The 14,122-nt window shown below is 46.7% G+C and overlaps 1 protein-coding gene across 1 annotated transcript in view; it reads left to right on the forward strand.

Annotated features, from left to right (window-relative positions):
• Nucleotides 1-9,931, forward strand: part of HAUS2 (HAUS augmin like complex subunit 2) — a 30,405-nt gene extending 20,474 nt beyond the window's left edge. Inside the window, exons 5-6 of the mRNA XM_063947936.1 lie at nt 8,154-8,262; nt 8,366-9,931. Of these exons, the coding sequence (XP_063804006.1) occupies nt 8,154-8,262; nt 8,366-8,545 (289 nt within the window). The 3' untranslated portion in view covers nt 8,546-9,931. The remainder of the gene's footprint in view (nt 1-8,153; nt 8,263-8,365) is intronic.
• Nucleotides 9,932-14,122: the final 4,191 nt, after the last annotated feature.

Below are 14,122 nucleotides of genomic sequence, written 5' to 3' on the forward strand. Positions count from 1 at the left end.
GGTCTTGTTACCTTATGACCTCCTGGTCTTGTTACCTTATGGTCCGCTATACTCTAATGCTCAAATATTATTTAACCAGGGATGCCTCCCTAGCCACCGTATATGTCACTTACACGTATGTCCCTTGACGAGTACCCGGCTTTCCTTTTGGTTCCACCTTAAAGTTATATAAACTTTTGTATACAAAACACACTCACTCAACACATGTACACTTTTGTTTCTATATCTATTTCTGCGCAGAAATTGTCTTTAGGCCAAAAGTGTTACCAATTAGGAGCAGGATCTGTTAAACTAAATTTCAGATTTTTCCAAAAATAGATTTGCGTTATTTACCGCTTCGCGTTATCTACCGCTGTGCGTTAATTATCGCCTTTGCGTTACTTCACTTTATCACAGCTTGAGCTACGTGGGCGTAACCGGACGCTACGTTGCGTAATGAACGCTGCGTGCGTCTGCCTTTTGGATTGCGTACGCTAGTCTTTGTTAGCGACACGTGTACGCAATGCAAAGGATCCACCGTAACACAATATATTTTTATCAATGTAAATGATCCCTGATCATCTACCGCAATCCACACTGACTGCCTTGTATCTCAGACAAACCGTGTGTTGTTCTATACTTTAACTATTACCTCTACTATGAAATAACAGCAAATCTCTTTTTAGCACTTTCTATCAACTATAAAATTGGCAAACAGGAATAGTGATATACGAAAATGAAACAGAAATGCAGATATATGCGTGCGTACGCAAGACAAAAGAAAAATAAACAGTTTTAAAAGGACACAAGCGTTTTGTTCTTACTTCCGGTTACCGGGTTCCTTCAGCACTCTTTATCTAAGCGAAGCAGACGCTTATCCCGCCAGCACTATGAGACAACCTCCCACCCTTTGCTGGAGGGATAATGTCTGCTGATCTACCTAGTGCAGATATGAGAAGGATAGGACGAGTCCCCCAATTGACAATGCTAAATTCCTTTGTCGTATAACAACCCTTTATGAAGCTAAGAACACTGTACGCTGTTTACTTAAGAAGTACCGTAATGGTACGCTAGTTGCGTAACGATCGCTCAGCCGTAGGCGAGACGCTCAAGCGTCACGTTCGCTCACGGCCCCGCGATCACAGGACACGTTATTGGTTATGTCTAGGGTAATGATTCGCTATGGCGTAGCTTACGCTCGAGACCACGAGGAGGTCACCAGCGATGCAGACGCTCACAACACTATACCTTTATGATAAAACCTTATACCAATGAAATACACTGAATACCTTAATGTGAGTACAGGGTGTAAGTGCAACCTTGTGTAACCTGACTAACTACAAAGCTGCTTGAGCGTCACCGACACTCAAGTGAACACTTAACACTATAGGAAATACACAGATGCTGGTTTAGGTTCCAAAGCCTATTAACTGTATTATATCTAATTATACTTGTAAAAGGGGATAACAGTACAAATGATACACTACAATATAACAGAGACTTCCTAACCACAGAACTAAACAATAAATACAAAAAGACAATACTACACTGACCTAAATGCAATACAATACAATACTATCTAATACAATACAATACTAGCCTAGTCTAGGGGAGATATGAGAGAACAGGACAGAGAGAGAGAGAGAGAGAGAGAGAGAGAGAGAGGCTCACAGAAAGACAATGATAACGGAGAGAAACTTACGCACAAAGGGTATGATCGCCTGCGCCTCGATATCCAGCTCCCGGCTATCAGCAGATAACCGTTGATGAGAGAGTGAGAGCTGGATGTGGTCGGCCTGCCTATTTATGCCCCACACACAATGCAATCTCCTGGTCCTACAATCCCATTGTCCATTGGCCGAAGGAATTCGGCCCTGCATCATAACAAAAGGTCATAGGGTGATTCATACAGGTGGGCTGTGACGATTTCCAACAGCTCAGGTGGGTGGGAAACTGGGTTTCCCGCCGCATACCTGAGTATGTGTAATTAATAGAAATGGACATAAACTTCTTATGTCCATAACTATTCGCACGAGCGATTAATACGCTCCAAACCAACACCGGAATATTGCTAATTAAATACTCTTCCGATGGGTACCAAACACTGCTGTATGATTCCTGTTAGACCCTTCGTACGATATAAAGAGGGATTCCTCAGCTCTGGGACATTGTATTTTAACCAAACTTTCAGAATCTATCAAAGGGACCATGATCTATAAACTACATTAATTGTGAAAATATGTAACGAATGAGTCGCACGCTACGACTACATAAACTCTACCGTAAATGCGCATACCGCGCCTGCGAGTGCACGCTATTGCGGGTATGCGCCTCCACGGGAGAGCGTACGCACGCGCAGCGCGGACCAGTGTGCGGTGCAAATATGGCAACGTGCATTGAGACATTTTTCTGACTTTGACAGTCCGTAGTGGATGCTGGGCGCCCATCCCTAGTGCGGATTGTCTGCAATACTTGTATATAGTTATTGTTACAAAAATTCGGGTTATTATTGTTGTGAGCCATCTTTTCAGAGGCTCCCTTGCGTTTATCATACTGTTAACTGGGTTCAGATCACAAGTTGTACGGTGTGATTGGTGTGGCTGGTATGAGTCTTACCCGGGATTCAATATCCTTCCTTATTATGTACGCTCGTCCGGGCACAGTATCCTAACTGAGGCTTGGAGGAGGGTCATAGGGGGAGGAGCCAGTGCACACCACCTGATCCTTAAGCTTTTATTTTGTGCCCTGTCTCCTGCGGAGCCGCTATTCCCCATGGTCCTTACGGAGTCCCAGCATCCACTACGGACTACGAGAAATAGATTTATCGGTAAGTAAAATCTTATTTTTCAGGGCCCTGACTACGTCCAGCAACTTGGAGTCCTCCAAGTCCCTAGTAGCCGCAAGTACCACAATAGGCTGGTTCAAGTGAAACGCTGAAACCACCTTAGGGAGAAATTGAGGACGAGTCCTCAATTCTGCCCTGTCCGTATGAAAAATTAGGTAAGGGCTTTTATAGGATAAAGCCGCCAATTCTGAGACACGCCTGGCTGAAGCCAGGGCCAACAGCATTACCACTTTCCATGTGAGGTATTTTAATTCCACAGTGGTGAGTGGTTCAAACCATGTGATTTTAGGAACCCCAAAACTACATTGAGATCCCAAGGTGCCACTGGAGGCACAAAAGGAGGCTGTATATGCAGTACCCCCTTGACAAACGTCTGAACTTCAGGAACTGAAGCCAGTTCTTTCTGGAAGAAAATCGACAGGGCCGAAATTTGAACCGTAATGGACCCTAATTTTAGGCCCATAGACAGTCCTGTTTGCAGGAAATGCAGGAAACGACCCAGTTGAAATTCCTCTGTAGGGGCCTTCCTGGCCTCGCACCACGCAACATATTTACGCCAAATACGGTGATAATGCTGTACGGTTACATCCTTCCTGGCTTTGATCAGGGTAGGGATGACTTCATCCGGAATGCCTTTTTCCTTCAGGATCCGGCGTTCAACCGCCATGCCATCAAACGCAGCCGCGGTAAGTCTTGGAACAGACAGGGTCCCTGCTGGAGCAGGTCCTTTCTTAGAGGTAGAGGCCACGGGTCCTCTGTGAGCATCTCTTGAAGTTCCGGGTACCAAGTCCTTCTTGGCCAATCCGGAGCCACGAGTATAGTCCTTACTCCTCTCCTTCTTATGATTCTCAGTACCTTGGGTATGAGAGGCAGAGGAGGGAACACATACACTGACTGGTACACCCACGGTGTTACCAGAGCGTCCACAGCTATTGCCTGAGGGTCCCTTGACCTGGCGCAATACCTGTCCAGTTTTTTGTTTAGGCGGGACGCCATCATGTCCACCTTTTGGTTTTTCCCAACGGTTTACAATCATGTGGAAGACTTCTGCTGAGGAAGTCTGTTTCCCAGTTGTCCACTCCCGGAATGAACACTGCTGACAATGCTATCACATGATTTTCCGCCCAGCGAAAAATCCTTGCAGCTTCTGCCATTGCGCTCCTGCTTCTTGTGCCGCCCTGTCTGTCTACGTGGGCGACTGCCGTGATGTTGTCCGACTGGATCAGCACCGGCTGACCTTGAAGCAGAGGTCTTGCTTGGCTTAGGGCATTGTAAATGGCCCTTAGCTCCAAGATATTTATGTGAAGTGATGTCTCCAGGCTTGACCACAAGCCCTGGAAATTTCTTCCCTGTGTGACTGCTCCCCAGCCTCGCAGGCTGGCATCCGTGGTCACCAGGACCCAGTCCTGAATGCCGAATATGCTCCCTCTAGAAGATGAGCACTCTGCAACCACCACAGGAGAGACACCCTTGTCTTTGGTGACAGGGTTATCCGCTGATGCATCTGAAGATGCGATCCGGACCACTTTTCCAGCAGGTCCCACTGGAAAGTTCTTGCGTGGAATCTGCCGAATGGAATTGCTTCGTAGGAAGCCACCATTTTTCCCAGGACCCTTGTGCACTGCTGCACTGACACTTGGCCTGGTTTTAGGAGGTTTCTGACTAGTTCGGATAACTCCCTGGCTTTCTCCTCCTGGAGAAACACCTTTTTCTGGACTGTGTCCAGGATCATCCTTAGGAATAGAAGACGTGTCGTCGGGATCAGCTGCGATTTTGGAATATTAAGAATCCAACCGTGCTGCCGCAACACTACTTGAGATAGTGCTACCCCGACTACCAACCGTTCCCTGGATCTTGCCCTTATCCGGAGATCGTCCAAGTAAGGGATAATTAAAACTCCCTTCCTTCGAAGGAGTATCATCATTTCGGCCATTACTTTGGTTTGTCCACGGCACCCCGGGTCTTTACCAAACGGCAGCGTCTGAAACTGATAGTGACAGTTCTGTACCACAAACCTGAGGTACCCTTGGTGAGAAGGGTAAATTGGGACATGGAGATAAGCATCCTTGATGTCCAGAGACACCATATAATCCCCTTCTTCCAGGTTTGCCATCACCGCTCTGAGTGACTCCATCTTGAATTTGAACCTTTGTATGTAAGTGTTCAAGGATTTCAGATTTAAATTAGGTCTCACCGAGCCGTCCGGCTTCGGTACCACAAACAGCGTGGAATAATACCCCTTTCCCTGTTGTAGGAGGGGTACCTTGATTATCACCTGCTGGGAATACAGCTTGTGAATGGCTTCCCATACCGCCTCCCTGTCGGAGGGAGACGTCGGTAAAACAGACTTTAGGAAAACGGCGAAGGGGAGACGTCTCGAATTCCAATTTGTACCCCTGAGATACCACCTGAAGGATCCAGGGGTCCACCTGTGAGTGAGCCCACTGCACGCTGAAATTTTTGAGACGGGCCCCCACCGTGCCTGAGTCCGCTTGTAAAGCCCCAGCGTCATGCTGAGGACTTGGCAGAAAACGGGAGAGGGCTTCTGTTCCTGGGAACTGGCTGTTTGCTGCAGCCTTTTTCCTCTCCCTCTGCCACGGGGCAGAAATGAGGAGCCTTTTGCCCGCTTGCCCTTATGGGGCCCAAAGGACTGCGCCTGATAATACGGCGTCGTCTTATGTTAAGAGGCTACCTGGGGTAAAAATGTGGATTTCCCAGCCGTTGCCGTGGCCACCAGGTCTGTTAGACCTACCCCAAATAACTCCTCCCTTTTATAATGCGATACTTCCATATGCCTTTTGGAATCAGCATCACCTGACCACTGTCTTGTCCATAACCCTCTTCTGGCAGAAATGGACAGCGCACTTACTCTTGATGCCAGTCGGCAAATATCCCTCTGTGCATCACGCATATATAGAAATGCATCTTTAAAATGCTCTATAGTCGGTAATATACTGTCCCTATCTAGGGTATCAATATTGTCAGTCAGGGAATCCGACCAAGCCACCCCAGCACTGCACATCCAGGCTGAGGCGATTGCTGGTCGCAGTATCACACCCGTGTGAGTGTATATACATTTTAGGATATTTTACTGCTTTCTGTCAGCAGGTTTCTTAAGGGCGGCCGTATCCGGGGACGGCAGTGCCACCTGTTTAGACAAGCGTGTGAGCGCTTTATTCACCCTAGGGGGTGTTTCCCAACGTGCCCTATCCTCTGGCGGGAAGGGGTATGATGCTAATAACTTTTTAGGAATTAACAGTTTTTATCGGGGGAAACCCACGCATCATCACACACTTCATTTAATTCCTCAGATGCAGGAAAAACTACAGGCAGTTTTTTTCTCACCCAACATAATACCCTTTTTAGTGGTACTGGTATTATCAGAAATGTGTAAAAACATTATCCATAGCCTCAATCATGTAACGTGTGGTCCTACTGGAAGTCGCATTCGTCTCTTAATCGTCGACACTGGAGTCAGTATCCGTGTCGGCGTCTGTATCTGCCATCTGCGGTAACGGGCGTTTTAGAGCCCCTGATGGCTTTTGAGACACCTGGACAGGCACAGGCTGAGTCGCCGGCTGTCTCATGACATCAATCTTTTGTAAAGAGCTGACACTGTCACATAATTCCTTCCATAAGCTCATCCACTCAGGTGTCGACTCCCTAGGGGGTGACATCTCTGTTACAGGCAATTGCTCCGCCTCCACCTCATTTTCCTCCTCATACATGTCGACACAACGTACCGACACACAGCACACACACAGGGAATGCTCTGATAGAGGACAGGACCCCACTAGCCCTTTGGGGAGACAGAGGGAGAGTATGCCAGCACACACCAGAGCGCTATATATATATATATATATATATATATATATATTATACAGGGATAACCTTATATAAGTGTTTTTCCCCTTATAGCTGCTGTATTGTTATACTGCGCCTAATTAGTGCCCCCCTCTCTTTTTTAACCCCTTTCTGTAGTGTAGTAACTGCAGGGGAGAGCCAGGGAGCTTCCCTCCAACGGAGCTGTGAGAGAAAATGGCGCCAGTGTGCTGAGGAGATAGGCTCCGCCCCCTTCTCGGCGGCCTTTTCTCCCGGTTTTCTGTGGAATCTGGCAGGGGTTAAAATACATCCATATAGCCCTGGGGGTTATATGTGGTGTATTTATGCCAGCCAAGGTGTTTACATTGCTGCTCAGGGCGCCCCCCCCTAGCGCCCTGCACCCTTAGTGACCGAAGTGTGAAGTGTGCCTGAGTAACAATGGCGCACAGCTGCAGTGCTGTGCGCTACCTTGTTGAAGACTGATGTCTTCTGCCGCCGATTTTTCCGGACCTCTTCTTGCTTCTGGCTCTGTAAGGGGGCCGGCGGCGCGGCTCTGGGACCGAGCTCCGAGGCTGGGCCGGTGTTCGGTCCCTCTGGAGCTAATGGTGTCCAGTAGCCTAAGAAGCCCAATCCACTCTGCACGCAGGTGAGTTCGCTTCTTCTCCCCTTAGTCCCTCGATGCAGTGAGCCTGTTGCCAGCAGGTCTCACTGAAAATAAAAAACCTAAAACTAAACTTTCACTAAGAAGCTCAGGAGAGCCCCTAGTGTGCACCCTTCTCGGCCGGGCACAAAAATCTAACTGAGGCTTGGAGGAGGGTCATAGGGGGAGGAGCCAGTGCACACCAGGTAGTCCTAAAGCTTTACTTTTGTGCCCAGTCTCCTGCGGAGCCGCTATTCCCCATGGTCCTTACGGAGTTCCCAGCATTCACTAGGACGTCAGAGAAAATAAAGCAGCCAGTATTTACCCTGCACAGAAACAATATAACCCACACAAATCTAACTCTCTCTGCACATATTATTTCTGCCCCACCCTGCAGTGCACATGGTTTTGCCCAACTGCTAACAAATTTGCTGCTACGATCAGGTCTGAATTAGGCCCATAGTTAATTTAGGGGCAGATTTATCTACGGGTGATATTCTTGTTATCAATCGATATATGTTGCTCCAGCCATTCAGCTAATAACTGTTTCAAACACATAACAGTAATGAGCTGATTGGCTGGAGCTCCATGTATAATTCCTAACGAGTTTTAAATAGATAAAATTTGTTGATAAATGGGTCCCTTAGTCCTCTAACTTTCTTTGATGCTTTTATTATTCTGATTCAGCGTAAGTTAAAATAGATGATTTCTGTTTATGTAGGATCTGCCTGTGTAATTACACATAAAGGGACCTTGTTTCTGGTGAAAAGTGCCTGCCACATAGAAAACCATATTCCACTCATGTAGAATATTATTCTACTGCTGGGACGCCTATGGGCTACTAAACTAGACTTTGCTTTTGTGCAGGTTTGTTGCTGAACTGTTACCCCTTGCTGTTAAATTCATTGAGAAGCTAGAAGTCTATATCCAGACTATCCAGACCATTCCACAGATACCAGAATGTGCTAAAAACTTGGTAAGAACAACGTCTAGAAGAACTTCTTCTAGGAAGTGTCACCTCTGGTGTAGATAACTGTTACAGCCTTCATAGGTAAATGCTGATCCTAGGTCTATTACAGGATAATGCTTTGGCCAGGATGGAATCTCTTGAGGCCGATCTAGAAGAGTTGACTGAACAGATCCTGACTTATAGAGAGAGAGAAAATAAAGTTCTCCAGAGCAGCTTCCAGGTCACTGCTGACTCACGTTCCAGCAGTATGAAGGCATCTACTACTTATTTGTCAATGGAAAAGCATTAATAGTCACGCTACTTATTCTGATTTGAGTCTGTATCATGTAAGATGTAACCTAATGCCCACACGTCTACCATTCTCTATGACACAGTGGCAGCAGCCATTTTGATTGATAATTTGGATTCTATTTAATTTTGACCAAGAGAATGGCTTCCTCTACTGTGTACAAGTCGCAGGTCCCTTTTATAAATAATGTATTATTAAATACAGTGTCTACTGGGACATCCTTTGAAGCTGTTTGTGCGGTATCCGGACTCAAGGTCGACAGCACAAAGGTCGACGCACCTTAGGTCGACGCCAATTGGTCGACACACCTTAGGTCGACATGGACAAAAGGTCATCATGGAAAAAGGTCGACATGAGTTTTTCACGATTTGTTTCTTTTTTTGAACCTTTTCATACTTAACGATCCACGTGGACTACGATTGGAACGGTAAAGTGTGCTGAGCGAAGCGGTAGCGGAGCGAAGGCACCATGCCCGAAGCATGGCGAGCGAAGCGGTGCACTAATTGGGGTTCCCGGTCACTCTACGAAGAAAACGACACCAAAAAAACATAAAAAACTCATGTCGACCTTTTTCCATGTCGACCTAAGGTGTCGACCTTTGTGCTGTCGACCCTCAGTCCCAGACCCGTTTGTGCATGCTCTGTTTAAATCAATGTCTTTTTTAACTAACAGCTGCAGTAATTGAAGACTTGCATATCTATAGGCCACTCTCTTGCCACAGGTGGACGTTCTATGAAAACTAGATTCATGCCAACAGCTGCACATGCTGAATGGCAGATGGACAGGAGAACATCCTAATTTTGTTGTGTTCCTTGCAGGTGTTCTTACTGTCTGAAGAAAAGACCTGCCAAAATTCTTGGGTGTATGTGTTTAGCACATCCCATAGTAATGTCAGTATGGCCGCCGTCTGCCTATGTGTGCAGCAGTCTTCCAGTATGGTCACCCAGGTGTGGCTAGTTTGGAATGCGAGGTTCTTCCGCCATGTGACCCACGTTGTGGATAAGCATTATAGTTATAGTGCATCTACAATCTTCTTAATGAACAGAATTCAATTATTTTAGCTAGAAACCTGCATAATTGGCCATTATTCTACTGGGGCGTGCACTTCATAGTAACATATTGTCTTGCCAACATATGTACAGTAGGAGCTAGTAAAATGATTGGACAGATTTGGTCCTGCTCTGTGACCTTTACTAATATGCCCCACCCCCTTGTGACTTCCCCAGTTGGAGCCTTGGAGTTTGCTACATCCAGTCATTTTACCCCACACTCGTTACATAAACAATACCAGTGATACTGCAGCTTTAAGTATGGAATAATTTTTGCTATTGACATTTTGTATATAAATATTTGAAATTAAATATTTTTACTTGTTTTGAACAAGAACTTGTTTTTATTTCAATTTAGAATACAATCTAATTTAATAAATTTTTTCTTACGCCCTAGAGGATGCTGGGGACTCCGTAAGGACCATGGGGTATAGACGGGCTCCGCAGGAGACATGGGCACTCTAAAGACTTTCTCTTTCATCCACTAGGGAACACTGGAGCAGTACTTTAGACATTAGGTGGTGTGAAGCTTGCAACCGGAGGTGTGGCACAATCTAAAATTAGCAGTCTGCACAGCCGGCTCCTCCCCCTTCACATCCCTCCTCCCTCAGTTTTGAAAATTGTGCTAGAGGTACAGCACGTTGGAGCTCTGAGCTCCTGATTAAAATCTATGAAAGTATGGTGGCTGCGTCAACCTAATTAAAAGGGGGACAAGGCTACACATCAGAGAGACAAAGTTCCCTATTGAAGGGAACTGCATCTCTCTTCCAGGAGATCCTAGTACAGCATAACAGTGAGTACTGTTTTTAAAAGAGAGGGCCCTTGTTAGATTTGTATTTGTTTTATTTTTATTGTTTCCCCCCTGCCAGCTTAAGGGTTTCTTTAACAGAATGTCACCACAGGCAGCACGACGGTCAGCGGTCACAAGGAAGCGCGGGGCTGTAGGAGCGCGCCGGGGGGTAGAGGTCGGTCTTCCACCACACAGCCGCTCGCGGGCCCGGAGTGCAGGAGACAGGGTGATCGTTCAGCCGGCGCGGCTGAGCGTGGCTCATACTAGCGCCGCTACGGGACTTGGTCAGGGCGATCCCGGAGCGCGCGCGCCGGATGGGGGGGAGAGATGCTGTATTCCGCGCGGCTGAGGAGATCAGCCGGCCACGGGAGGATGCAGTGCCCACACAGTGGAGACAGTGGGTGCGCCTCCCCTATTTACACAGAGATCTCCTAGCTATATGTATATAGCGATCCATATCTGCCGTGGCGCTGGCTAGAGGGGTGCTGCTGGGCCAGTAGGTAAAGGGTTTTTGAAGTACCCATAATTTTGCAGTGGCCATTTTTAATATCCCTGAGGGTGCCATTCTAAGGGGCAGCGATAAGCCCTCCCCCTCGTATAGATACCAGAAGGGATGTTGTATGTAGCAAACGGCTCCCTCTGCTGGTAATAATATATATTGATGAGGATCTCCTGAACAAAATAATCCTACTTTACCATTTATATTTTCAAGGGACTTCTCTTACAAAGATCCTGAAGAAAATACGAGGAAGCAAGCGGATACCAACACTACCATCGTAGCTGAGTTACAGTTGCGGTGTGAGGGTTGCAAGTCGGCTGGTGTTTAATTTCTTTATTTTATTTTATTTATTTTGTATTATTTTTGATATAATTTTTATCCTTTTCCTTTGGCAATATAAGGAAGGTAAAAGCTAGTGCCAGCTGGATCCGATACCTTTGCTTCCGTCATGTTTCACAGCCTTTCTGTTCCTAGTTTAAAGTGTGAGAGCGCTGCATAATACCCTGGTAGGGGGCTTAAACAACATGTCTAAAGCACCAACCAAGACATCCAAGACCTGTTCTGTTTGTACGAAATGTAACAAGAAGAGCACGTGGGTTGGCAGCTCCGGGGGGTGCGACTCCTGCTTAGCCAAGGACGCCCCACCCGGGAGCAGTGCTCCGTCTAGGACAAAACCTTGCAGATAGAATCTCCAAGGAGATGGCAGAATCACGCAAGCAGCATTCGGAATGGGCTGCGGGATTCTCAAAGACGATGGAAGAATTTCTCATCTGGATAACACCGCCTGCACAAGCAGAAACAACTGTGCGCAAGGCAGTCAAAAGACCTCTTCCTATTGTTCCTGACTCAGAGGCGGGAGAGGGTCTTCTAATACTGAGGAAGGTGAGTTGATTGAATCTAACAGGGACGCTGATTCTCAGGAAGAGGACACGGAAATCTCGGGTTTGGATTCCTTAATTGATGCAGTAAAAGAGATCCTCAACTTTAAAGTGGAAGACGTTAAGGAGCCAGAGGATTTTGAGTTATTCAAATCCCAGAGACCGCTTTCAGCAGTGTTTCCCATTCCTAAATCTCTCCAATCTCAGATGGTGGAGGCTTGGAAGATCCCTGATAAACGCTTTCAATTTCCAAAAGCGTTTTCAAGTACCTTACCACTTACCTAAAGGTGTAAAGGATAAGTGGGAGACTCCTCCAGTAGTGGATGATTCCCTAGGAAGGTTGTCAAAGAAGACAATCTTACCAATTCCTAATGTAACGACTTTAAAGGATGCTTCAGGTCGTAAGGTTGACACAGCTTTAAAGTCGATTTTTGTAGCAGCAGGTGCAGCACAGAGACCCATGATCGTCTGTGCTTGGGTTAACAAAGCCATGGGAACATGGTCTGGACGTATTGTACAGGCTATTGAGGAGGGAAAATAGCTTGGAAGAAATTACCCAACTGGCGGAACACATTTGGGAATCGGCTTCATACTTGTGTCAAGTCTCTAAGGATATTAGCAGGATAGCATCGCGCATCCCTGCATCAGCAATATCGGCTAGGCGGAGAGACTGACACCAAGAAGACGGTAGAATCCATCCCCTTTGGGGGTGAGATGCTCTTCGGTCCAGAGTTGGACAAGTGGATTTCGCAGGCTACAGCAGGGAAGTCCACCTGTCTGCCTACCCCTTATACGAGATCCACTCCACAGGTTAGGAGAGGTTATTCGGGACCAGCGTTTCATTCATTTAGATCCCAGTCCTTTCGAGCCCAAGGAAGGGTTTTCGGTACACAAGTACGTGGGGGCAGAGGTAGAGGCCGCTCACAGGCAGCAAACAGAAAGCAGGATAAACCTGCTGACAAAATCGTGGCATGACGGTCTACCGGCTCACCTGGGGTCCCCCTTGGTGGGCGCACGCCTGGAAGGTTTTCAGGCCATCTGGGCCAAAACCTCACCAGAACTTTGGATAAAAACAGGGGTACAAACTGGATTTTCAACAGAGGCCTCACAGTCATTTTTTTTTTTTTTTTTTTACGACGGGATTGCCTCAGTGCCCTCAGAAGGCAGAAGCACTACTAACAGCAATTCAAAAGTTGCTATGGTCAGAGGTATTCCAGTTCCCGCCTCTCAGAGAGGAACAGGTTTATATTCCAATCTTTTTGTCGTGCCAGACAGGACGGTCAGACCGAAAGTCAATTTAAAAGTTTTAAACCAGTTTCTAAGAGTCTACAAATTCAAGATGGAATCAATTCAGTCGGTCATTGCAGGCTTAGAACAGGGCGAGTTCATGGTATCCAGGGACATAAAGGATGCATATCTGCATATCCCAATCTGGACTCCTCACCAGGCGTACTTAAGGTTCGCACTGGTGACGGATCAATACCAATTCAGGTCCTTGCCTTTCGGTCTATCATCAGCCCCAAGAATCTTTACGAAGATCATGGCAATCATGGTTGCAGACGATTATACCTTATCTAGATGAGCTATTGATCAAGGTATTATCTCAGGAGCAGCTGATCAAGGATGTTCAGACATCTCATCAATTTCTCATTCAACATGGTTGGATTGTGAATCTCCAGAAATCCAACCTCATGCCAACTCCACGGATTCAATTCCTTTGTCTCATCTTAGACACGGTACGATTGAGAGTATTCCTGCCAGAGAACAAGGTCCAGGACCTACAAAGATTAGTGGCTCAGGTACTGAGGACACAAACGGTTTCTCTACACCTGTGTGCAACTTCTCAGGAAGATGGTGGCATCGTTCGAAGCTCTCCAATACGGCAGACTTTATTCCCGACCATTTCAGATGAACCTCAGTGCTCAGGGAGCAGGTTCACACTGGCTACTACATCGGAGAATCCGACTTCCACCACGCATACGAACCTCATAAATTTGGTGGTCGTTGCACAAGAATCTTGCAGTAGGCAAGAGATTCGGCATTTGGGATTGGAGGATCTTGACAACGGAGGCCAGTCTCAGAGGTTGGGGTGCCGTCTTAGAGGAACATCAGTTTCAGGGTAGATGGGCGTTGCTGGAGAGCAGCCTACCAATAAACATTCTCGAACTGAGAGCAGTTTACAATGCACTTCTCTTAGCCGAAGACCTAGTTATGGGTCAACACGTAAGGATACAGTCGGACAATGTCACAACGATGGCTTACATAAATCGTCAAGGAGGAACAAAGAGCAGGATGGCGTTAAAGGAAGCCACAAAGATCTTGTTGAGGGCAGAAAGGCGAAACATCGTCCTCTCGGCTGTG

Source organism: Pseudophryne corroboree, chromosome 12, assembly GCF_028390025.1.
Source record: "Pseudophryne corroboree isolate aPseCor3 chromosome 12, aPseCor3.hap2, whole genome shotgun sequence".
Lineage (NCBI taxonomy): Eukaryota > Metazoa > Chordata > Amphibia > Anura > Myobatrachidae > Pseudophryne > Pseudophryne corroboree.